The 25469-nt window shown below is 55.6% G+C and overlaps 2 protein-coding genes across 7 annotated transcripts; both read left to right on the top strand.

Annotated features, from left to right (window-relative positions):
- The first annotated feature begins 47 nt into the window (after positions 1-47).
- On the top strand, positions 48-2854 carry PAGR1 (PAXIP1 associated glutamate rich protein 1). Its single transcript, XM_036308702.1, has 3 exons — positions 48-1038; positions 1178-1260; positions 2407-2854. Exons 1-3 carry the CDS (start codon positions 557-559, stop codon positions 2604-2606), a joined length of 765 nt encoding a protein of 254 aa, XP_036164595.1. The 5' UTR covers positions 48-556; the 3' UTR covers positions 2607-2854.
- On the top strand, positions 2600-25147 carry LOC118656026 (major vault protein). Of its 6 annotated transcripts, XM_036308696.1 has the most exons (16): positions 3063-3179; positions 4799-4910; positions 9462-9600; positions 9789-9984; positions 13879-14002; positions 14104-14235; positions 14745-14839; positions 15124-15360; positions 16747-17028; positions 17846-18084; positions 18172-18369; positions 20025-20411; positions 22639-22755; positions 23160-23286; positions 23779-23967; positions 24892-25147. In XM_036308696.1, the coding sequence occupies exons 3-16, from the start codon at positions 9476-9478 to the stop codon at positions 25099-25101; spliced, it is 2658 nt and encodes an 885-aa protein (XP_036164589.1). In that variant the 5' UTR covers positions 3063-3179; positions 4799-4910; positions 9462-9475; the 3' UTR covers positions 25102-25147. The 6 variants fall into 6 exon arrangements, with proteins under 6 accessions (XP_036164592.1, XP_036164593.1, XP_036164588.1 ...); XM_036308699.1 differs by lacking the exons at positions 3063-3179; positions 4799-4910 and adding an exon at positions 2600-2731; XM_036308700.1 differs by lacking the exons at positions 3063-3179; positions 4799-4910 and adding an exon at positions 2609-2731 and having other exon boundaries at positions 9468-9600.
- The last annotated feature ends 322 nt before the right edge of the window (positions 25148-25469 follow it).

Below are 25469 nucleotides of genomic sequence, written 5' to 3'. Positions count from 1 at the left end.
TCAGTTGGTCCTCACGTTGGTCCGCCACCGGGTGCGCCAGCACTGCCCCGCGGGGGGCGAACCTCCCGGGGAGCGCGCCCGCACCGCGCCCCGCACCGCGCCGACGGCCATCTTTCCTGCGGGCGCAGCCTGCGCCCGGCGCCGCCTGCGCATGTGCGAGCTCCCGCTTCCCTCCCCGAGTCGCTTCCCTGGCGGGGCGCCCGCCGCGCCGTCTCTGCGCCTGCGCCCTGCGACCCTGCGCAGCCCGCGGCGGGCCGAGCTCCGGGTGCGTACGGCGGCGGCGGGGGCGGCGTGCCGGCGAGGAGAGCGGCCCGGCCGGGCAGTGGGTCCTGCCGTAGCCGGGGACACGGAGCACCGGCCCCCAGTCCGTGGGCGGGGTCCCTGCCGGAAGCTGAGCGCCCCCTCCCGGGGACCGGCGGTCTGGTCGCGGGGATCGCTGCTGGAGCCCGATTGGTTGGAGAGCCAGCCTTAGGGACACCCCTCCCCCGGGGACCGGGGCCCCCGGCGGAGGACTCCCGCCTCCCCTGTCATCCCAGGGTCCCTTCCTTAGTGGCTTATGTCCCTTGTCCGGGGCCATGGAGACATTGTGGCCACCACGGCGGCGCCTCTGTCCGAAGAAGGGGAGGTGACCTCCGGCCTCCAGGCTCTGGCCGTGGGAGACACCGCAGGCCCTTCGGCTGCGGCCGGTAGAGCCGAGGAAGAGGGGGAAGGAGGCCGGGAGGAGGCCGAGCGCGAGGGGTCTGGGGTCGAGGAGCTGCCGGGAGAAGCCCCGGGCGCCGAGGGGGAGGAGCGTGCCCAGGCCGACGCCGAGGACTGGTGCGTGCCCTGCAGCGATGAGGAGGTGGAGCTGCCCGCCGATGGGCAGTCCTGGCGGCCGCCCCCCTCCGAAATCCAGCGGCTCTATGAACTGCTGGCCGCCCAGGGCACCCTGGAGCTGCAGGCGGAGATCCTGCCCCGCCGGCCGCCCACTCCCGAGGCTCAGAGTGAAGAGGAGAGATCCGACGAGGAGCCCGAGGCCCAAGAGGAGAAAGAGGAAAAGTGAGGCCCAGGAGGGAATAGCGAGGGGAGGCGGGACTCAGGAGCAGGCGAAGCGGAGGGAGGGGAGAGAGCGGGAGAGAAGGCTGGCAGGCGGGCGGAGCACCACCCTCACCCTTCACTCCTTGCCCACCTGTCCCAGGCCGCACGTGCCCACAGAATTTGACTTCGATGATGAGCCGATGACACCAAAGGACTCCCTGATTGACCGGAGACGCACTCCAGGTACTGACCGCAGGGAGGGGCGTGGGGGAGGTGAAGGGCTTCTGCTCCCACTAACCCAGAAAGTGACTCTCCAAGAGGCCGTTGTCTGGTGCCCTGGCTGTTCTACAACTTGCTGCTGCAGGGGAGCGCGTTCACACAGGGGCGCCATCCTTTCAGCTTAAGCCAGTGGTTCTCAACCTTGGCTGCACATTAGAATCACCTGGGAATCTTTTTAAAATCCTGATTTCTGGGCCTCATCCTCCGGAAATTCTGTTTCTTTGTTATGGGGTGGGGCCACAACATTGGTAACAAAGAAACAGAATTTCCGGAGGATGAGGCCCAGAAATCAGGATTTTAAAAAGATTCTCGGGTGATTCTAATGTGCAGCCAAGATTGAGAACCACTGGCTTAAACCCATAACCCTATATTCCTTTAAGAGAATTCCACAGGTAATTCTATCATGGCTCCCATTTCCTTTCTCTCCATTCTCTCCAGAAGTCCAGGTCTTCCCGGTCATTCATTATTATCTGGGTTCACACCCGTATCCCCCTGTGTATGTCTCCTAACCTGACCCAGTTTTCACCCTTATGCCTTCCTAGAATTTACCCGTAGAGCCATTCCTGATTTCTCTTTCTCTTTCTCTTACTCCAACATTCAAGCCAGCAGCAGCAAGTCCAGTAGCTGCGCATTGTAGTAGTGAGCACAACATTCCCAAGTTCATCTGCAGCTTTCAACACCATCCGCTCATCCCAGCCACCATCTCGTCTGAGTTGCAGTAGCACCTTACTGATCTCTCTGCCTCCAATCTCAGTGACTAGAATGATCCTTTTAGAACATAAATCATGTCACTTCTCCGTCTAAAATCCTCCAAAGGTTTCCATTGCTGGGGAGAGAGGGGAGAGCGTGTTGAGAGCGTATCCAACCCCCACCAAGGCTTCCAAAGGCATTTCCACTTAAAATAAGATCCAAACCCCTTATCATGGCCTCCACCTCATTTCTTTGGCCTCATCTTTCATGTCTCCCCAGCTCTCTACACTCTTCGAACAGACCTCCCTGTTTCTATCCTGGGGCCTTTGCACTGCTCTCCACTGCCCGAGGTGGTCTTCCCTGGTGACCCCCAAGCGCATGGCCTCACCCCCTCCACGTTTCTCACCTTCCCTTCTCCAGGAAGCTCAGCCCGGAGCCAGAAACGGGAAGCCCGCCTGGACAAAGTCCTCTCAGACATGAAGCGACACAAGAAGCTGGAGGAGCAGATCCTTCGTACTGGCAGGGACCTGTTCAGCCTGGACTCAGGGGACTCCAGCCCTACCAGCCCCCCACTGCGGTCCTCAGGGAGTAGTCTCTTCCCCCGGCAGCGGAAGTACTGACTGTGCTGCCTTAGGCTGCAGTGTGTGTGCCTGCTTGGGGCCTTGGCTGGCCTTCCCTAACCCTGGATGCTGGGGAACGTGGAGAGAGGAGGGAAACTCCAGAACCCCAACACAGCACCCTGCCGGTGAGAGGGCATGTGTGTGTGTATGTTTTCTGTTGAATCTGTTTGGAGACCTGGCCTGAAATGTCTGAATCTAAAATAAAAAATACAAAGTCATCCTCTCTTAGAAGAGGGGCTGCAGCTGGAGCCTAACAGTTGGGAAGGCATCATTGTCTTCGCCCAGGTTGGGAAGTTAGCCGTGAACTCATCCACACCTGTCTTCAGTCCTCTGACCTTGCCCAGTGAGGCCAGCTGGTTCTGCGGCAGGAATTCCCGAGTGTTAAATGAGCTGCAGTGCCTGCAGCTGCGGTGAAAGCCGCCCAGAGGAGACAAGGAGCAACAGCTGCAAGGGCCCTTTAAATGCCTAAGCCCCACCCTGAGCCTGCCCTGCGCTACCGGGAAGTGATCCCTGGGGCTGGGCTCCTGCTTTCCCCAGTCTGAAGAGTCACTGCAGTCAGCCACACTTCTGGATGTGAGTACTGAGTACAGGCCCCAACACCCCGAGTCAGTGTCGGGCCTTGTGCCCCTCGGGGCTCTTTCCAGCCTGTCTTGCCTTTCAGTGCCTTCTGTTAGGGCAGCTAAGACCCTCTGAGGCAGAGTAGGGAGAAGTGGGTGGAGGCTTGGCCTTTAGAGATTTTGTTTTCCTTGGTGGAGTTCTATTCTGTCTTTTGAAGTAAAAATAGATCAATTTGTCACCTTGCCAACACCCCTCACCTCCAAAATCTCGGGCCTCCCTAACTTCAAGCTCCCACGTCAGCAGTAAGGCCAGAGGAAGCGTAAGGGGTCCATTCACACCCTCCTAGGATTAGATTGGGCCCTGCTGTATTCACGGGCCTCCCCACCCTCCTGGGGGCCTGGGCTCTGGCCTGTCCCTAGAGTTCTTGGAATGTGATTTGTCCCCATTGAGATGCCTCAACTTTGCCAAATATTGAGGTTTTCATACCGTCCCGCTCAGGGCTATGCCAACTGTGGGCTTTGCAGATCACTTGAGACGCCATTAGCAGAGCAATCTCGAGGCTTCATCCCAGAAGGAGTGGAGTTGGGTGAGCAAGGCTTGCTCTCCGTGTGAGGGGAAGTGGGAAATGGGAAGCTCTGGGACCGATCTCAGGAGTGAAGCATGGAGGGGCGGGGAATGGGGGTTGAGACCGATGTCCTGTGTTCTGCTGTCTGCCTGGTGGACCCCAGGCTTATGGGGGAAAGGTTGGCTGTCGCGAGGGGTGCCAACTGACTCCCTGGGAACGCCTGCCTGTTTCTCCCCTTGGCACGCAGGGCACCCAGCCTGCCCTGGAGTGGTGCTTCCTGGGCAGGGCACTCTCCAAAGCCATGAGCAGGCAGGGCAGCCACCTGGAATACCTCGGGCCTCCTTGTTGGGTGCTGCCCTCTCAGGTGGCAGAGAATGCTCACCTTTGAACTGCCATTGGCACTATTCCCTGGGAGCACCCAGCCCCACCCAAGCCCTTGTTCTGGGTCTTATTGACATTTGTGCCTGAGAAGCCCAGCTGCCTCCTGGTTGGGGGCTCTGCAGTCCAGGCACCTGGGGTGGAACTCTGGCTTCGGCCTTTGACCATTCTGTGATCCTCAGCAAGTTCCTTAGCTTCCAGGTTCTTTCGAGGAGTAAAGGAGTTAATTAAAGGTACTTCACGCCATGCCTGACACAGATTAAGTTCTTAATAATGAATGATGGGAGCTGTTATTCAAGGGAACTTGCCGATGGTACAAGTTCCAGAGTCTCCCGGGAACCTCTGCCCGTTGGGTCTGGGGTGAGACCTGGGAGCACTAGCAGCTGAGTCCTCCGACGGCAAGTTTAGAAAACATTGACCTGGACCAGGGGTTCTGAAGCCGGTTCCTGGGTCGCTCCTAATCTAGGCGACCCTTACCTTCAGTGATTGGCATTCACTGGCAGCACGCGGGAGGGCGATGGAGGTAGGGATGGAGGCAGGACAAGAGGCACCTGAGCTGCTGCTCCTCCCACAAAGTGGCCTAGCTGGGCTGGAGCTCAGAAAGACTTTCCTAGGAAGAAAAGTCCCTAAAGTTCTGCTGCTAAATGGTTTGCGTGAGACATCCTCCAGAATTTCCGCTGTCGTCCCCTAGAGCGGGAAGTAATCCCCTAAGCCAGGAAGTGGTCTGGGAGAGAGGTGCCTGAGTGTGACTGATTCTCCAACGAAGACTAGAACGTTGAAATTTGGTGAAGGAAACTGGGAAGGTGAGCGCCTGTTTGGGCTGCACTTCACGTGCAATTGTCTGAGCTTGATAGAGGTGATGGTGGCGAGGCTGAATCACGGCCTCACCTCCAGCTGCAGGCCTGCTGGACCCAGAGCCCAGGCCTTAGGATTGGGGGGCTTGTGTTGGCTACGGGCTACTTGGCCTGGGGGTGAGGGGCTGGGGGCTACTTGGCCTGGGGGTGAGGGGCTGGGGGAGAATAAATGAAGCAGTCTGTAATCTGAGCTCATCTTTGTTCTGCTCATACTTTAATGTCAGCCCCAATCATTGGGGTTTAGTTAAGGTGCCAGCTAACTCAGCAGCTCTTGGGTGGGGCCCAAGATTCTGCATTTCAAGCTTCCATGTGAGGCTGCTGCTGCTCACTGCCCACCAGCGTGGCTGGTAACTTGGGCATCTGTTGTTTAAGATTCACTGTCAGCCACTCACGGTTGACCCTGAAGATCTCTGATATGTAGGGACTCCTCGCTCATTAATTACATTTTGCTGTAGCATAAGTTTCCCGTTCAGCGGAGACACAGGTGAACGCTGTCTCTTAACTAGAGGATGAACCCAGCTCCTCCTCACAGGCTGTGTTGTCTCTGCTCATCCACCCGTTCCCTGGCCTCTGTGTGAGGGGGGGAGCGTGTGGTGCAGCGGGAGCTGCTGGTCTCTGAGACTTCGGGTGAAAACTGACTGGTTCTTACAGGAGCCTCATGACACGTGGGGGCATGTGATCAGGCAAACCCGGACATGTGCCCAGAGAGCAGACGAGGGCAGATCTCAGAAGCAGGCACTAAAGGGAGGTCTGGATGGATTTGGGGAGTTGGGGCCAAACCGAAGTCAGGGCAGGGCCTTTCAAAAGTCAACAGACTAGCCATTGTCATTCATATATATATATGATTTCAGAGAGGAAGAGAGACGGAGAGAGAGAAACATCAATGATGAGAGAGAATCATTGATCAGCTGCCTCCTGCACAGCCCACACTGGGGATCGAACCCACAACCCGGGCGTGTGCCCTGACTGGGAACTGAACCATGACTTGGTTCATAGGTCAATGCTCAACTGAGCCACGCCAACCGGCCCATTTTCTTTTGAGGGCCCTGATGTATTGGGAGTAAAATGCTCTGACTGTACATGTCATCTGGTAAACCACAAAAGTCTAAATCTGAAACTTGTCACAAACATCCTGCCTGAGTTGAACGGTTTCCCCGGATCTCCTGAGAGGCCCTCTATGGAAGCTCACTCCTGGGGATGGCGAGGGAAAAGGCAAAGCCTGTTCTTGGGTGAACCTGGCAGGGAGGTTAAGAAAAGTCCTGGTACTGAAACGGGTAGTTGGCAAGGGCTTGGCTTCAGAACAAGGCAGGAGCCCAGTTTGATCGGTTGGAAGGATGACTCGCAGCTGAGTCAGGGAGCCGGGCCAGGCTCTCAGCCCCACTGACTGAGCCCAGCTGGGGTGACAGATGGTGGAGAGGCCTCAGCCATAGCGGGTGGGGATTGGGAGCATCAACAGCGAGCCGTTGGAGACTATTTCCAGAGCCTGCTTCCCAGCCTTGCATAACCTAGAGTTCAGCTCTTCCCTGCAGGGCCTCCTGCAGCCTGTCCACACCTCCGCCTGCAGCCCCAGCTCTTCCTCTCCCCCATCTGCCTTCCCGGCCAGGCTGCCGCCTGCAGAGAGCCCAGCACAGGAGCAGCTAGAAAAGGCCTCAGTGGGTGGCCAGACGCCCCTTTCTTTGCAGTTCTGGCCCCACAGCTGGCATGACACAAGACCCGCCACATTCCTGACCAGAAATGGGAAGGGTTGAGGTCGAGGGGCCAGGTGAGATGGTGAGTGTCTGGTGTTCGGTCACATGCTCTAATGCAGGGGTCCTCAAACTTTTTAAACAGGGGGCCAGTTCACTGTCCCTCAGACCGTTGGAGGGCCAGACTATAGTTTAAAAAAAAACTATGAACAAATTCAGCAAACAGGCAGCGGCTGCAAGAACACCGGTGGGCCGGATAAATGTTTTTGGCGGGCCGCAGTTTGAAGACCCCTTCTCTAATGCATAGGAAAGTGGCCTCACGCCAGTCCCTGCCTCATAGACACGGTGCTTCTGAAGGGCCAGGCTCTGTCCCAAGTGCTCTATGATAAACTCAGCCCTCAGAGCTGGGTAAAGGCCCTACCCGTCCCCACTTTATTGGCCAGGGAACAGGAATAGGGAAGGCAAGGGACTTGTCCCAGATCACTAACCCAGTAAAGGGGAGGACGAAGATCCAGGCAGTTCCAGCCCCCGGGGCACATGTGAAGCAATTTCACGTCAGGGAGCAATTTCAGGGATTGGAGCACAGCCGAGCAGGATGGGGCAATAGGAAGGAAAGCGTGAGGAGGGGAACAGAACCCCAAAACAGAACGCCCGCCCTAACATTTGCAAACACTACCGGACATCAACAGAAGAGGGCGCTCTGGCTTTAGGAAAGCCACTCTCCTACAAGTTAAGGGGAATTCATATAAAAAAGCGACAGAAAAGTTCCAAGGTCAAATCCCATACAAAGTTGCAAGATAAAAGAATGAGTAGAATAACATCCCTCTGGTGTGAAAAGTGTACCAGGAAAACAGATCAAGACTGTAACCCCTTTAAAAACGAAGTAAGGTATTAGGAAACAATGCAAGGCATGCAAGCGGCAGATCGGGATTGTCAGGAAGCCCAGGCAGTCTGTCTGAGTCTGCAGCGTTAATCACACCGTCCTGTGAGGGCGCCACTCCTTAGGATTCTCGTCGCAGAAGCACCACTGACGTGCTGTGGGGCTTGGAGGACTCGTCCCTATCTGGGACTCGGCTCCCTAGAGCTACACTCTCTAATGTGGGATCGACCAGCCACATTTGGCTATTGCTTTTTCAGTTACAGTTTATGTTCAATATTTTGTATTAGTTTCAGATGTATGTACTTGGCTAACCCCTCCCTGCCAAAAAAAAGAAAACAAACCCAGCCCACAATATTTTGCATCATATTTGGTACCTTCTCACTTGGGTATGTTAATTAAAGTCTAAAACTTACAGCCCGACTGGTGTGGCTCAGTAGTTGAGCATTGACGGTTCCATTCCTGGCCAGGGCACATGCCCAGGTTGCGGGCTCAATCCCCAGTGTGGGGCGCGCAGGAGGCAGCCGATCAATGATTCTCTCATCATTGATGTTTCCATCTCTCTCCCCTCTCCCTTCCTCTCTGAAAGCAATAGATATATATGTAAAAACCTCCTCAGTTACACTAGCCATATTTCAAATGTGGTCAGCCCAAAGACAGCACAGATGTAGAATGTCTCCATCATTGTAGGATGTCCTATTGGATGCTGCTGAGTTACAGTATTTTGAACAGGAGCCAGGCAGGTGGCGTGAGGGTCCGGGTGGAAGGCAGCAGGGAGTGGTGGGGCCTGCGGTAAGCAGGAAAACCTGTGTCCCACCCAAAGGCACAGCTGCTCCTTGGCGCTAACCAGTTCTGTCTGTGGGAACGTAGGGTCTATCTCCTAATTCAAGAAAAGCAGGAATTGGGGGTTTGTGAAAACTCTCAATTTCTAAACCCCAAAATTGGCATTTTACAGATTATATAGGTCAAGTAAAACTCTTGGGTCTCCTCGCCTTGACTCTATAGGGTCGTGGCCCCTGCCTCTTATTCCTGTGCCCACCCTCCCTCCTGGCTCCGCATTTCTCGCTCAGCTTGGGAGCTGGATGAATGGTGGAGCAGGTGGCTTTTAAGATGTCTGACGGAAGTCTCAGGAGACAAGGCTTTGAGTTGTTTAGTTAACTTGGTTTCCTTTGTGTGACCCAAAGGTACATGTTGTCCAAAGACCAAGGCTCCTGGAGGCAGTGAGCGGGTTCAGGTAGGAGGTGTGACTTCCTGAGCGGGCCAGTCACTGGGCGGAGCCGCCCAGGATTCAGGGAGTTGAGGGTGGCAACAGACCAGAGAGAAAGGGGAGGAAAGAACTGGAATAATTTGTGCTGCTCCTGACCCAGCTGATTCTACAGGAGCATCGGTTCCGTCAAGGATCTCAGGACTGCTTCAAGCACAGGTGGGGCTGGAGGAGCAAAGAGTATGCAAATATTCCTGGGCTACAGGCTGTCAGTTGAATACTGGGGTCCTCAGGATCCCCTGAAATAAAGGCTGAAATAAAGGCCGCTGGAGGAGCCACCGATCCCCACCCCCACCGTGCTGGGGAAGCCACAGCACCCCCAGAGACTGACCTGCACTCCCAGCTCCTCCACCGTGGGGACTGGAGATTGGGCACGTGCAGGCAGCTCAGGCCGTAAAGCGGATGGGAAGGAGGGAAAGGGTCGGCCGAGAGCCCTGGGCGTCTGTGGGTAACTGTGTTGGGCAGTTCTTGGCAGGGGTGAAATCTGGGTGAGCTGTGCTGCCCAGGGTGGGAAGAACAAGGAAGAGTTGGGCACGGGCACAGGGAGGGGTAGAATAATCTGAGTTGGAGGAGGAAGGTCCTTCCCCATTTCCAGCCAGTCTTCAGGCTCATGCCTGCCTCGTCCTAGGCCCCCTGTCTTCATCTTGTATCTTCTCCCCACGCATCTGCCCCAGGCACAGGTGTAACCATGGCAACTGAAGAGTCCATCATCCGCATCCCCCCTTACCACTACATCCATGTGCTGGACCAGAACAGCAATGTGTCCCGTGTGGTGGTTGGGCCAAAGACTTATATCCGGCAGGACAATGAGAGGTGGGTGTCAGGGCTGGGCTGTGGGGGCACCTGGGCTGGGGAGGGTCTGTTGGTCTAGCTGGCGTGATCATCCGTCTCTTCTGAGGACTGGCCCTCACTTGGGTCACAGGAAGCTTTCTCTCCCCTTCTCCACCTCCTTTGGGAGTGGAAGTCCCCTGGGTCCTCACACCACTTCTCCCTTCCAACAGGGTCCTGTTCGCCCCCCTGTGCATGGTGACCGTCCCCCCACGCCACTACTGCACAGTGGCCAACCCCGTGTCCCGGGACGCGCAGGGCTCGGTGCTGTTCGATGTCACGGGGCAAGTACGGCTCCGCCACGCTGACCTGGAGATCCGGCTGGCCCAGGATCCCTTCCCCCTGTACCCAGGGGAGGTTCTGGAAAAGGTATCCGCCTTGCCTCCCCCGGACCCTCTCTACCTGTCCTGCTACCACACTGCCTTCAGGAGGGAACACAAATGGGCACCGTGGGAGGGGATGGCGGCGAGCGCTCCTGGTGTTCACTGGGGGTGGAATCGATTCATTGCCCCTCCACGGCCTTCCCCAAATGCCCCTTCCTCCTCACCTGCCCACAACAGACTTGCCCTTTTGAGAGCTGTCAGCCCATCTCACCACCTAACCAACCAGGCTCCAGAGCCTGCTGGGAACTCCCGGTCAATCTGGCACTGAATGGCTTGTGCCAAGAGTAAGCATTTTATTCATTCAAACAGTGCCAGACGCTGGTGGGCAGTGACAGCAATGGCGGGCAAGATGAGGCCCAGGTTCAGACACCTGGTTTTCTCACGGGAGGGCGCTGGAGGCTGCCCCGACAGCCAGGCCCTCCTCGTCGCACAGGCCCTGAGCCTGTGGGCGTCCCACCTTCGCTTCCATCACTGTCCTGCCTTCACCTCCTTGCCCGTTCACACCGTTTCACTCTGGGTTCCTCTGCTTAAGCAGCGCCTCCCGCTCCTGGAAGCCTAGAAATGTGACCCAGGGAACCCCAAGACATCCCTGTCCACTGAGATGTAAATGCTTTGCAGAGTGTGTGTGTAGAGATGGAAAGTGAAGAGGAACAATTAGATTGTTGACCCTGGAGGACTCTGAGTGAAGAGTTAGGGGTATTCTTTGCCTCAGAATCAGCTTTATTTAAGTCTGAAACTGTCAGAAGTTGAAAACCACCCATATCTAGGCCGACCTCAGACCAGCTAAATCCCGGCCGGGGCGGGGGGGGGGGGGGGGGGGGGCGGGGGGGAGTATTTAAAAGCTCCCTGGACAGAAAGCTTCCCTCATCCCTGCCTCTTTCACCTCTGCTTTCCAGCCACAGCAGCTCATGCTCTCAAACCCACGGCTCCAATCCAGGGGAGCCAGGCTCTCCCTCAGCCCAGGGCCCCTGCGATGCGTCTTCCCACTCTTGTCAGGACTGGCCTCTGCCTGAGCCACTTCCTTTCTGGGTTTGCACCGAGGGTGGCCCCTGGCTTGGGCCTCCCTTCCCCCACCCTCCTGTCCTCGGAGCCTGTCAGCCACTTGGCTCTCCTGACCTCAACTCTGACGCTGCCTCTTCTGTTCGGCTTCAGCCCCGCCAGGGCCATGTCCAGTGCGGGTTTGGTTATTCTCCAGCCTGCCCCTCCCCCCAGCCTCCTTCCTGCCACCAGCCTCCTTCCTGCCCTCCTCTGTGCCATGTCCCCTCAAGGCGTTCGATCCCATCTTCTGTCCCAGTTGCTCTTCGGTCCTTCCTTTCCTACCCCGACAGAACCTCCTCATTTTAACGCTACGCGCTGGGCCTGCGGCAGAGCCGGGTCCTGGACCAGGGTTACCACCTGCCCTTTATGTACTCACACTCCGGACGGGTTTGCTAGCCTGTGGACAGCTGTGCCGCCACAGCAGTATCAAGCAGGCAACAGGCCCAGTGGCTCCTTCCAGCCCAAGCCCTGCTCATCACGTCTCTCTCCATTTCCCCTCTGCCTGCTGCAAATATTGACCCTCTCTGCTCTTCCTAGGTCCCGTCCTCACATTGAGCAGCTTGCTCCCCTGCTTAGTTAGAAATTGAGACCGTCGGCAGGACTCAGATCTGTCCCTTCCCTTTTTTTTTTTAATATATTTTATTGATTTTTACAGAGAGAAAGGGAGAGAGATAGAGAGTTAGAAACATCGATGAGAGAGAAACATCGATCCGCTGCCTCCTGCACACCTCCTACTGGGGATGTGCCCACAACCCAGGTACATGCCCTTGACTGGAATCGAACCTGGGACCTTTCAGTCCGCAGGCTGACGCTCTATCCCCTGAGCCAAACCGGTTTCGGCTCCCCTTCCCTTTATGCCTACCCCTATCTGCTTTTACTTTAATTTACTTTTATTGATTTCAGAGAGGAAGAGAGAGAGAGAAACATCAATGATGAAAGAGAATCCTTGATTGACTGCCTCCTGCATGCCCCATACTGGGGATCAAACCTGCAACCCGGGCATGTGCCCTTGACCAGAATCGAACCTGGACCCTTCAGTCCTCAGGCTGAGCTCTCTCCACTGAGCCAAACCAGCTAGGGCTATTTTTGTTTTTGTTAATCCTCACCTGAGGATATTCTCTCCATTGATTATTATTATTTTTTTTTTTTTTTAGAGAGAGAGGAAGGGAGGGAAGGAGGGTGGGAGAAGAGATATTGCCATCATCCAGGCCAGAGATGTTGGCAGCTTAGGTGAGGGCGATGGCAGGCATAGAGGAAGTTAGGCGGGATTTGCTATGGGACAGAGAGGAAGTGGTGAAAGACTAGATGTGGGGCCCTAGCCGGTTTGGCTCAATGGGTAGAGTGTCAGCCTGCCAACTGAAGGGTCCCAGGTCAAGAGCACATGCATGGGTTGTGGGTTCGATCCCCAGGAGGGGGCGTGCAGGAGACAGCCGACCAATGATTCTCTCTCATCAATGATCTTGCTATCTTTTCCTTCCTCTTTGAAAATCAATTTTTTTTAATATACTTTATTGATTTTTCTCAGAGAGGAAGGGAGAGAGATAGAGTTAGAAACATCGATGAGAGAGAAACATCGATCAGCTGCCTCCTGCACATCTCCCACTGGGGATGTGCCCACAACCCAGGCACATGCCTTGACCGGAATCGAACCTGGGACCTTTCAGTCCGCAGGCCGACGCTCTATCCACTGAGCCAAACCGGTTTCGGCTGAAAATCAATTTTAAAAGTTTTTTTTAAAAAGAGATGTGGGAGGTGGAAAACACACTGACTACGGGCTCTTCCCACAATGCCCGCCTTCGCCTGCTCCCACACCTTTACCGAAGGCCAGCTCTTCCTTTGGGCCCCAGTTCACATGCTACAACTTCTCCTTCGCCTGAACTTCTGGACCGCTCTCCCTTCACACTGTCCTCCGTCTGCCTGAGAGAGTGGTCTGTGTCTGTGTCTCATCACCTGCTGGAACCTAAAGCCCGTGATGACGAGGTATGACCTGCCCCCACCACAGCCAGCTGAGCGCCACGCACGTGAGGTGTATAGGGGAGAGCTCGGCAGCGCAGTAAGCCTCCAGCTGTGCCTCCCCCCACCCCCCAGTCTGTGGCCAGTGGGCACCGCAGAGGTACTTGACCTTCTGTGCCCTCAGCTGGAGTCGGGAGCAGCGGGTGGACTTCACCAAAGAGGTTCAAGTCCTGATTCCGTTCCTTACTCGTCCTGTGACCTCGGTCATGTTCCTTGGCCTCTCTCAGCCTCTCTCCTTACCTGCCTGCCTCCCTCAGATCAAGTGAAGTCCTGCTCGTAGAAACACTTCTGCAAACTCCTGAAGCGGGTGGCTGCTCGTTGGCAGGCCCCCCCTCCTGACGGAAGGGGATGTGACGACTGGCGCACAGTGGCTCTCTGGCGACCATGAGGCGACCTTGAAAACAAAGCCCCGGGCTTTAAATGTGCCTGTTTAGCAGTTTATACCTTCCCACCGCCTTGTACTTCCCAGAGGGCCCAGTGCACGCTGGGCCATGAGCTATGACTTTATTCAGCTTTCCAGATATTTCCCCGCGTCTCCCCTCCAGCCTCGACCCAATTCCCTGCCCACATTTCTAGTTCAAAACGACTAAGTCTCGCCCCAGAGGAATGCGTGTCCTTGGCTCATCAGCAGTGACAGCCTCTCGCTCTGTCAGCGCTCCGTCCTGCAGACCCGGTGGCTTGGGGACTCCCCCCATCTTGAACGTTTCATTCCGGGTCTCATTTCGGGCTTGTGTAAAGATGGATGCCGTGGATTCCGACCTCCAAGGCAGCAGGTTGGACTCCTGGGGTCACAGCACTGAATGCCCATGACCCCCCTCTTCCCTATCAGGACATCACCCCGCTGCAGGTGGTGCTGCCCAACACGGCGCTCCATCTCAAGGCGTTGCTGGATTTTGAGGATGAGAATGGAGACAAGGTAGTCGCAGGAGATGAGTGGCTATTTGAAGGACCTGGTGAGTTCTTCCCATTGGGCCGGAGTGAGGTCCGAGGCTTCCTGCCTCCCACCGCAGCCCTGATACCTTCTGACCGTCACCTCTGCCTCCTCCCCTTCAAGGCACATACATCCCCCAGAAGGAGGTGGAGGTCGTAGAGATCATACAGGCCACGATCATCAGGCAGAACCAGGCCCTGCGGCTGAGGGCCCGCAAAGAGTGCCGGGACCGGGACGGCAAGGAGAGGGTGACCGGTGAGGCTGTGGAGGAGCACTGGGGGGGGGGGGGGCCACGGCTCCGACTCTCTCAACTGCAGGGGGAGGTGGGGAAACCACTCACAAGTGGCTACAGCCGTTGAGGGCTGCCCACAGCCGCTTCCCCACCCGCCTTCATGCAGACGACGTCCAGCCCTGACCCTGTGACCACCATCATGCTGACAGCCTTTCCCTCCCCTCACCCTTTATCATGAGCTGGGGCAGTTTCTAGGTCAGCAAAGCGGGTGATCACATGTAATTGGCACTTGTGTTTGACAAATGCGATGTATGTGCAATGTCTTAAATGCAGTGCTAACTCTGCCAGGGGTGACTCAAAATGCTTTGCAAATAGTAACTTATTTGGTCCCCAAGCAACCTTGAGTCACTACTATTCCCATTTTCCATATAACAAAACCAAGACACAGAAATTAGGTTACTTGCCTGGGTTTATGGCCAGGGGCAGCTGGGAAGCCAGCTTGGGTGACCTTTGACCCTTACTGCTCCACCAGGAGAGGAATGGCTGGTCCGCTCGGTGGGTGCGTACCTCCCCGCAGTGTTCGAGGAGGTCCTGGACTTGGTGGACGCCGTGATCCTCACAGAAAAGGTCTGTGCTCTGGTGGATGCGGGTCAGGGGACGTCCGGGCAGGGAACGCTCAGGGTGGCAGAGACGGTGACATGAGCGTAGAAGAGAAGCAATACTGCTGGGGCCACTGGAGGAAAAACTTCAGAGGCCAGTAACCCAAGGAGTATCCTGGGGCAACTGAAAGGGCCCAGGGTGGTAGGAACTGGCACTGAGACCCGGGAGCGTTTGGTGGCCAACGGGGCTCCCAGGCCCCCTGAGGAGGTCGGAGGGGGGTTCGCTCAAACACCCAACGTCTTGCTCTGCAGACAGCGCTGCACCTCCGGGCTCTGCAGAACTTCCGCGACTCAAGGGGAGTGGCCCGCCGCACTGGGGAGGAGTGGCTGGTGACGGTGCAGGACACGGAGGCCCACGTGCCCGATGTCTACGAGGAGGTGCTGGGGGTCGTGCCTATCACCACCTTGGGCCCCCGCAACTACTGTGTGATTCTCGACCCAGTTGGACAGGATGGCAAGAACCAGCTGGGGCAAAAGCTTGTGGTCAAGGTAGGTGCCCCCCGCCCCCCGCAGAGTGAATGTCCTTCAGTGGCAGGAGGGGCTCGGACCTCTCTCCCTTCTCTCCCGCACCAGATCCATATTCTGGAAATGCCCACTTGTCATGGCTCCCTTTGTGCCTTGGTGCACTAGGTTCTAGCTCTGAGACACACACCCATTGGTCTCCCGGGCAGCCCCTGACCTCAAGTCACACTGCCTCCCTGGGAGCGCCGCCCTGGCCCCGCCCCACGCTGCAGACAGACCGGGAAACTCTCTATTTCATGTTCCTGGAAACGTCATTCTGTGTAAAACAAACAAACAAACAACTCTTGGTTTACCCTCCTTCCCAACCCTTATCTCATCCCCTCTCTGAACTATACAAGGGATTAACGGGTTGGCAAACGTTTTCTATAAAGGCCAAATTGTTGATGTTTGGGGCTTTGCAATCGGTAGGTATGGCTTCTGTTGCAACTCTCTGCTCGGCTGTCCTGTGAGAGCAGCACGGAGCGCTTGTCCATGGACGGTGCCGCCGTGTGCCTGTAACGTTTTATTTGCAAAAACAGGCAGAAAAAAGTAGAAACTACCTAATGTCTATTAGTTGATGAATCGATAAAAAATTGCGGTGTATCCATACAATGGAATATCATCTATCTATAATAATAAAAGCATAATATGCTAATTAGACCGGACATCCTTCCAGACGAAGCCGGGCTGTGAGGGAAGCCTGGGTCTCGGGTGACAGAGAGAAGCTGGTGCCGGCAGCCGGGGGAAGGAAGGCCTACTCTTGCACAAATTTTGTGCATTGGGCCTCTAGTATCTATAATAATAAAAGCATAATGTGCTAATTAGGCCAAACAGCCAAATGACCTTCCGGATGTCCTTCTGGATGAAGCTGCGGTGGGGGCTGAGGCAGAGGCAGTTAGGGGTGATCAGGCAGGCAGGCGAGTGGTTAGGAGCCAGTCTTCCCGGATTGCGAGACGGATGTCTGACTGCTGGGCCCAAACTGGCAGTCGGACATCCCCTGAGGGTGCAGGCCAGGCTTAGGGGAATCCACACCACCCCTCCCATGCATGAATTTCGTGCATCGGGCCTCTAGTATATATATAAAAGCCTAAGTGACTGTTTGACCTGTAGCTATAATGTGCACTGACCACCAGGGGGCAGATGCTCAACACACAGGCATGGAAATTTGGAAGAGACTGATGAATCTGAGGGGAAGGAGGAGGGGGTCCAGGTCCTGCAGGCATTGCAGAGCCTCCGGGTCCAGCTAACACTTCACGGTATCATAACGGGGTGGGGGTGGGAAAAGAGCTCTGGGGGCTCCTGTCCTCAACAAGAGCCCAGGGGCTGGCGGAGGTGGTGCCATCAGAGGCTCCTGACCCCGTGTCTCCCCACCAGGGAGAGAAGTCCTTTTTCCTCCAGCCGGGGGAGAGGCTGGAGCGAGGGATCCAGGACGTGTACGTGCTGTCGGAGCAGCAGGGGCTGCTGCTGAGGGCCCTGCAGCCCCTGGAGGAGGGGGAAGGTGAGGAGAAGGTCTCGCACAAGGCTGGCGACCACTGGCTCATCCGTGGCCCCCTGGAGTACGTGCCGTCTGCCATGGTGGAGGTGGTGGAGGAGCGCCAGGCCATCCCCCTGGACCAGAACGAGGGCATCTACGTGCAGGACATCAAGACAGGAAGGGTAACTGCCGAGGGCCGGACACTCACTGCGCTGGGCGAGGGGGAGGCCGATGGGCGAGGTGCGAGGTGCAGGCCGGAGGGGGCGTCAGTGGCACTGATAGCAGCTGAGCCACCGGCGGGCAGGTGTGAGGGCGTTCTGTGGAGTATGTGCCTCTGCCTTCCCTTTGTCTTAAACATCTAACTTCACATTTTAGACGCGCCCCCAGGGAGAAGGTGAGCCAGGGTACAGGATGGGGACTCTGTTCCCACTGCAGATCTGGCCCCTGGCGTCAAGGCCTGACTGGGGTGGGCAGAGGAACAGTAAGAACCGACCTCCTCCCCCAGCCCCTTATCCTGATAGAGTCCTTCCTCTTTGACCCTCACCTCAAACCTTGACCTTGGTTTGACCTAGGACCACATCTCTGACCTCTCTCTCGAAGAGTCCAACCTACAAGTAGAGCTCAGAATCCAGGTAGTGTTAGTGTATGCCACCTGGTCCCTAGGATGACATCAGTCCTTGGGACACCGGCCAAGCTGCCCAGGAAGGAAAATTCCAGAAGAAATAATATCAGGCCCTTACTATGTGCCAAGTCCTCAGCACTAGACATGTGAGATGTCATTCACTCAACCCTGTGAGGTAGCCGCCGAGGGGTCCCTTTAGCAGGTGAGGAACTGAGGCCGGGAGGTGACAGAGTGACAGCCCGCAGGTGGCGGGTGTGAACGCAGCCTCATCCCAGAGACTGTTTAACGGCCGGGCCACTGCCCCGCCAGCCCTGCTCCCGCTGCGGGTGGGTCTCTCCCCTGCACCCTCCCCGCAACCCCCTCCTTGTCCCCTGGAGGTGCGTGCGGTGATTGGAAGCACCTACATGCTGACGGAGGACGAGGTCCTGTGGGAGAAGGAGCTGCCCCCGGGGGTGGAGGAGCTGCTCAACAAGGGGCAGGACCCTCTGGCCGACAGAGGGAAGGAGGTGACCAAGGCGCTGCCCTCGGCTCCCCGGAACAAGACCCGCGTGGTCAGCTACCGCGTCCCGCACAACGCGGCGGTGCAGGTGTACGACTACAGAGAGAAGAGGGCGCGGTGAGGGCCGGGCTGGATGGGGGGCCGGCGGGCGGGCGGCGGGCGGCAGTGGGGCTCTGTGTGTCTCACTCCCGCCTCCCTCTGCAGCGTGGTATTTGGGCCGGAGCTGGTGTCGCTGGGTCCTGAGGAGCAGTTCACAGTGTTGTCCCTCTCGGCCGGGCGGCCCAAGCGCCCCCACGCCCGCCGAGCGCTCTGCCTGCTGCTCGGGCCGGACTTCTTCACAGACGTCATCACCATCGAAACCGCAGACCATGCCCGGCTGCAGCTGCAGCTCGCATACAACTGGTAAGGGGCGGGCGGGCTGGGGAGGGGGCGACGGGGTGGGCGATGGCGGCTTCTGCGGGAGCAGCCCCAGCAGAACCCTGAGAACGAGAGATGCCTCCTGCAAGTGCTGGGCTGCGAATGAGGCGGAGCGCCTGACTCTATGCTGTGGTCAAGAGGGACACGCAGGGGTTCCCCAAACCCATCCGATGCCCCCGTGGAATGACAGGGAAGGTGTGGGCTCCCCTCCTGGGAGCAGGGGTTTGGGCACCTGATTGGAGGACACTCCGGGCACATATTGAGCCACACAACTGCAAGGCTATCGGAAGACCTACCAGACACAACGGGCAGGAGTGGCGGTGTGGGCAGATGGTCAAGAGCACGTGCTCTGGGGCCAACCACCTGGGTCTGCGTCCCAGTCCTGCCATCTGCTAGCTGTGGCTCTGAGCCAGTGACTTGACACTTTCTTCAGTTCCCCCATCTGTCAAATGAGGGTGACACATGACCATCAGTTTCACTCCAAAGGGTCATGGGTAGGTCCCCTGGGTTGCAGGTTTGATCCCCGGGCCCGGTTGGGTACAAGGGGGAGGCAACCGATCGATTAGTCTCTCTCATATTGATGCTTCTCTCTCTCCCCCTCCCTCCCTCCCTTCTACTCTCTCTACAATCAATGGAAGAAATATCCTCAGATGAGGATTAACAAAAATAAACAAATAAAATGTCACAGGCTGATGAAAGGATGCAATGAGCATCAGAACAATGCCCTGGACATCAAGCATGTCAAACTCACGGGCCGTGGGCCTCATTTGTTTGGTGTTAGCCTTTGAGTTTGACAGGCTTGCTGTACATAGTGAGGGATCACATGGCAGCTGCTAGAGATAGAGAAGATAAGCCACACCTAGAGGTGATGCTCCGCTACACCAGAGGAGGTGTTCTTTTTTAAAAATATATATTTTTTTATTGATTTCAGAGAGGAAGGGAGAGGGGGAGAGAAACATCAATGATAAGAGAGAATCATCAATCAACTGCCTCCTGTACGCCCCGTACTGGGGATGGAGCCCACAACCCAGGCATGTGCCCTTGACTGGAATTGAACCCGGAACCCTTCAGTCCGCAGGCCGATGCTCTATCCATTGAGCCAAGCCAGCTAGGGCTCAAGGAGATGTTCTTTACCTCTCGGATGAGTGGTTGGGACCCTGACAGAGGCCGATGGGGTGCTAGAGCATGACCGCTAAGAGCATAGCCCAGTGATGGTGAACCTTTTGAGCTCGGCCTGTCAGCATTTTGAAAAACCCTAACTTAACTCTGGTGCCGTGTCACATATAGAAATTTGTTGATCTTTGCAACCATAGCAAAACAAAGACTTATATTTTTATATTTATTTTATATATTTAAATGCCATTTAACAAAGAAAAATCAACCAAAAAAATGAGTTCACGTGTCACCTCTGACATGCGTGTCACAGGTTCGCCATCACTGTCCTAGAGTGACGGAGAGAATGAGACGGGAACACGGTAAGGTTCTTAGGACTTCACTGGTACATGGTGCACCCTGATCAGCATTCTCTACCCTGAATGACCCCGCCCAGCCAGGAGGGTGGTGTCAGAGTCCCATGTGAAGGTGAGAGAGGTGTTTTCTGGAGGAAAATGCTTCCCTGTCCTGGGCCCCTTTGCTCACAGGCACTTTGAGCTGAGTGACCGGAAGGACCCCCAGGAGGCGGCTAAGCTCTTCTCCGTGCCTGACTTCGTGGGTGACGCCTGCAAGGCCATAGCATCCCGGGTGCGGGGGGCCGTGGCCTCGGTCACCTTCGATGACTTCCACAAGAACTCGGCCCGCATCATCCGCACGGCCGTCTTCGGCTTCGAGACTCTGGAGCCCAAGGGGACAGACGCTGAGACTCTACTCCAGCCCCGGGATCGGGCCGTCTTCCCCCAAAATGGCCTGGTGATCAGCAGCGTGGACGTGCAGTCGGTGGAGCCTGTGGACCAGAGGACCCGGGACGCCCTGCAGCGCAGCGTCCAGCTGGCCATCGAGATCACCACCAACTCCCAGGAGGCAGCTGCCAAGTGAGTGAGGGCAGCCGCCCACAGCGCCTCCCATGCCAGACCTCTCCAGGGGCTCCACTCCAGCCCCCTGCTGGGCCCTGCATAACATGGCGTCCCCTGATGGTCAGTCTGCTGTTGTCCTGTGGGTAAGACCCCACGGTCCACTTAGAGTGTGACCAGATGCCACCTGCTCCTGTGGCTTCTCACCTTGCCTGTGCCAGAACCCAACTCATTTCTGCGCTCTTGCAGGCACTCTGAGTGCTCCCCTGGTCCCCCCCCGCCCCACCTCACCTTCCAGCCTTCTCCCCAGGCTCCAGGCCCACCAGCTCCTTTCTTTGTTTTGTTTTTGTTAGTTTTAGTTTTTTTAAAATTTTTATTGTTGAGAGCATTACAGATATCTCCCCCCCCCCCCCCTTGCTGGTTCCCACCCCGCCCCACCCCAGGCCTTCACCACCCTCTTGTCTGTGTCCGTAGGTGATGCGTATATGCATATAAGATCTTTGGTTAATCTCTTCCCACCCCCCTACCCCCTTCCCTCTGAGATTCATCAGTTCCATGTTTCCAGGCCTCTGGTTCTATTTTATTCTTCAGTTTATTTTGTTCATTAGATTTCTTGTTCATTTATTTTGATTTTTAGATTTGATTGTTGATATGTATTGTCATTTTATTGTTCACATTTTCTATCTCTTCTTCCTCTTCTTAAAGAATACCCTTCAACATTTCATGTAATACTTGTTTGGTGGTAATGAACTCCTTTAGCTTTTTCTTGTCTGTGAAGCTCTTTATCTGACCTTCTATTCTGAATGAGAGCTTTGCTGGGTAGAGTAATCTTGGTTGTAGGTCCTTGCTTTCCATCACTTTGAATATTTCTTGCTACTTTCTTCTGGCCTGCAAAGTTTATGTTGAGAAATCAGCTGACAGTCGTATGGGCCCTTGCTCCCTTGTAAGTAGGTAACTGCTTTTCTCTTGCTACCTTCAAGATTCTGTCTTTAACGCTTGGCATTTTAATTATGTGTCTTGGTGTGGTCCTCTTTGGATTCCTTTTGTTTGGGGTTCTGCGCTTCCTGGACTTGTAGGTCTATTTCTTTCACCAGGTAGGGGAAGTTTTCTGTCATTATTTCTTCAAATAGGTTTTTAATATCTTGCTCTCGCTCCTCTCCTGGCACCCCCATAATGCAAATGTCGGTACACATGATGTTGTCCCAGAGGCTCCTAACACTATCTTCATATTTTTGGATTCTTTTTTCTTTTTGCTCTTCTGATGGGGTGTTTTTGCTTCCTTATATTCCAAATCATTGATTTGATTCTCTGAATCCTCTACTGTTGAATCCCTGTAAGTAATTTAATTAGTGTATGCTTAATTTCTGACTGGTCCTTTTTCATGTCTTTGAAATTCTCACTAAGTCCCTTGAAGCTCTCATTAAGGTCCTTGAGCATCCTTATAACCATTGTTTTGAACTCTGTATCTAGTACTTTGCTTGCTTCCATTTCACTTAGTTCTTTTTCTAGAAATTTCTTCTGTTCTTTCATTTGTGACATGTTTCTTTGTCTCCGCATTTTGCTGCTTCCCTGTGTTTGTTTCTGTGTATTGGGTAGAGCTGCCATGTTTCCTGGAATTGGCAGAGTGGCCTTGCGTAGTAGGTGTCCTGTAGGGCCCAGTGGCTCAGCCTCCCCAGTCGCCTGAGCTGGGCACTCTAGGTGCGCCCCTGTGTGAGCTGTGTGCACAGAGTTGCTGTAGTTGAGTCTTGATTGCTGTTGGCATCACACCACCAGCTCCTTTCTGCTCTTCAAATGCACGGTTGAGCTGAAGGCTCTCTGCACGGGCTGCTCCCTGTTCCCAGGGTCTGCCCCTTGGGAGTTGCAGGACAGGCCCCTCCTCGGGCCTCAGCCCGAAGGTCACCTCCTTGGAGAGCCCATGGTTCTCTACCCCAACCGCAGCGGCACCCTCTTCACCAAGTCGCCATGGTGTCCTCACTTTCAGGGAGCAGGCCATTGTCTGAAATCGTCCTCCTCTACTTGTTTCTTTCCCCTGCATGGTAAGCTGTAGGAAAGCAGGGCCTTGGTCATGACCGCATTCCCTTGAGCCCAGAATCGTGCTGGGCTCGCAGTGCGCACATAGTCCTTCTGTTTCATGTTGGGTGCCTCCCATGGGCCAGGTTCTGTCCCACGTAGATCAGTGGTCCCTGCCCTTGGAGCTCTGTGCCAGCTCTGCCCCGCACCAGCATCTTCTCTGCTCTCTCCCATCCAGGCATGAGGCTCAGAGACTAGAACAAGAAGCCCGTGGCCGGCTTGAGCGCCAGAAGATCTTGGACCAATCAGAAGCCGAGAAAGCGCGCAGGGAACTCTTGGAGCTGGAGGCTCTGAGGTGGGTCGATAACTAAAGGAAGTCCCGACTGGGTAGCTCAGTTAGTTAGAGCATCGTCCCAATACGCCAAGATGGCAGGTTCGAGCTCCAGTCATGGCACATACTAGAATCAACCAACGGGTGCATGAACAAGTGGAACAATGCGTGATGTCTCTCTCTCTCTCTCTCTCTATATATATATATAGATAGATAGATAGATAGATAGATAGATAGATAGATAGATAGATATATTCAATATAAAAAGAACTAAAAGAAAATATGGCCTGCTGAGGATTCTGACAAAGCAGCTGGTGGGGGGAGCCAGGGGGTGTTTGTGAAAGTGGCTGCAGCACAAGTCAGAGCTGGAGGAGAGCAGGACAGAGCGGGGCTTCCTCCTGGGTCTCGCTGACTGTGGGTGTCCCCAGCACGGCCGTGGAGAGCACTGGGACCGCCAAGGCGGAGGCGGAGTCCCGCGCAGAGGCGGCCCGCATCGAGGGACATGGCTCCGTGCTGCAGGCCAAGCTGAAAGCAGAGGCCTTGGCCATTGAGACGGTGAGTGGGGGAGATGCCCTGGGAGGGTGTGGCCTGCTGTCCCTGCAGCCGAGTGGGATACCAAGTGCCCTGATATTCAGCTCTACTCACGTTTGTGGTTTATAAAGTCCTTGTCCTCTATCAATTCACTTCCTACCTGCCTGGAAGACACAGATGATTATTATACTCATCTTCCGTGTGATATGCGCTCGAACATTGGGCAGTTTTGTTCCAGGTATTGCATATGTTTTACATGCATGATCTTATTTAATGTTCAAAAGCCCATGAAGGTAGGTATTGTTGCATTTACAGATGAGGGGACTGAGGCTTGGATGAGGGGCCTCCCATGGGTCACTACCTAAAAGGTGGCATCGTCAGGATTCACACTTAACTGACAAGTTTACAATACCCTCTCTTCCACCTCAGTTCCCTCAGGCTCACTGGCTAGGTGACTTGCTGGACCGTCCCTGGGGGCCCACGTGATTGAAAGAATGCTGGGTTTTCCCCTTTCAGGAGGCTGAGCTCCAGCGGGTAAAGAAAGTACGAGAACTAGAACTGGCCTATGCCCGGTCCCAGCTGGAGCTGGAGGTGAGCAAGGCCCAGCAGCTGGCTGAGGTGGAGGTGAAGAAGTTCAAGCAGATGACGGAGGCCCTGGGCCCCAGCACCATCAGGGACCTTGCCATTGCAGGGCCAGAGATGCAGGTGAGAGTGGGGGGAGGAGCATGTGTGTGTCTTGGGACCATACTGGGAACCAAGACAGCAGAGCCGGGAGGCAAATACAACATCTAGAGCAGCGGTTCTCAACTTGTGGGTCGCGACCCCTTTGGCGGTCGAACGACCCTTTCACAGGGGTCGCCTAAGACCATCCTGCATATCAGATATTTACATGACGATTCATAACAGTAGCAACATTACAGTTATGATGTAGCAACGAAAATAATTTTATGGTTGGGTCACAACATGAGGAACTGTATCTAAAGGGCCAGAAGGTTGAGAATCACCGACTAGAGAGATGTTGAGGGGATAGGGGTGAGGTGAGGGAGTGGTGGAACTGTCCCTGTATCCCAGGTCCTGACCTGTATCATTTGAGCATGGTGTCATACTGGGCACTGCACTAGACTCAGCAGTGGACCGGAGCTTCTGGGGGCACAATAAACAGATGGGACATCCATGTGACAAGTGCTTCAAAGAAAGTCAAGTGGGTGATGCCGTGAAAGGGGAGGTGGCATTTCAAACTAGTTGGTCTAAGGAAGGTCACGTGAGAACTATGCAGAGTTGACAAGAGCTTCCAGGAGAGGGTCCAAGTGCAAAGACACAGGAGAATGAAACTTGCTGCATGTAAGGACCAGAAAGGCTTGGCGAGCGAAGGGTGGAATGGTGAGCTCCTGGGGGCAGCTGCGGGGACGGACCGAGCTTTCAGGCCTTCTGCGACCCCAGGATGAGGGCGATGCGCCCTCGGGCCCCGCTGAGGCCCCTCGCCGATCACTGACTGAGCCTATGAGGACGGCTTGGGGGGCAGCTGCAGTGTCCGATGAGTGGGTGGTAGCCGCCCTAGAGAAGTGGCCAAGGGGACAAGAGAAGGGACCGGGGTCTGACTCTGTCTTCTCACCCTCCGGCTCCCTCCAGGTAAAACTGCTTCAGAGCCTGGGCCTGAAATCGACCCTCATCACTGACGGCTCCACTCCTATCAACCTCTTCAGCACAGCCTTGGGTCTGCTGGGGCTGGGGTCCGAGGCCCAGCCATCAGCCAAAAAGGCGGCCGGCGGTCCTGGCCCCGAAGAACACTTGCTTCTCCATTCCTCTCAAGTTCTTGGAAGCAAAGACACTGTGCCTTAGCGCCCTACAACGCCGACAAATAAAACGTACACTCTGGGCATTGAAACCCTTGTCTCGCCTGTGTCACGGGGGAGCTTAATGCGAAGGTGGGCAGGGGAGGAGGGGCCGCGAAGACCTGACATCTTGAGGTAGTCGCTGGAGACTACCCCATGCGTAATGTGGAGAGGAAACGGAGGCCGGGGAACCCTGACCCAAAGTCCTACTCTTCAGCCGGACTGTCCTGGTAGCAGCTTGCCTTCGGCTGCAGGTGGGAGATGCCCCTGGTGAGAGGACGGGGCCTGCCCTGGCAGCGTCTGCCCGTTCCTCCAAGACCCCAGCTGCAGGTGCATGCGCCCGCCCTCAGCACGTGGGCGGCTCCTTTGGCGCCA

This window comes from Myotis myotis, unplaced genomic scaffold (genome assembly GCF_014108235.1).
Source record: "Myotis myotis isolate mMyoMyo1 unplaced genomic scaffold, mMyoMyo1.p scaffold_m19_p_5, whole genome shotgun sequence".
Lineage (NCBI taxonomy): Eukaryota > Metazoa > Chordata > Mammalia > Chiroptera > Vespertilionidae > Myotis > Myotis myotis.
The sequence above is the reverse complement of the archived record's forward strand: the minus strand, read 5'-3'. Positions and strand labels throughout refer to the sequence as shown.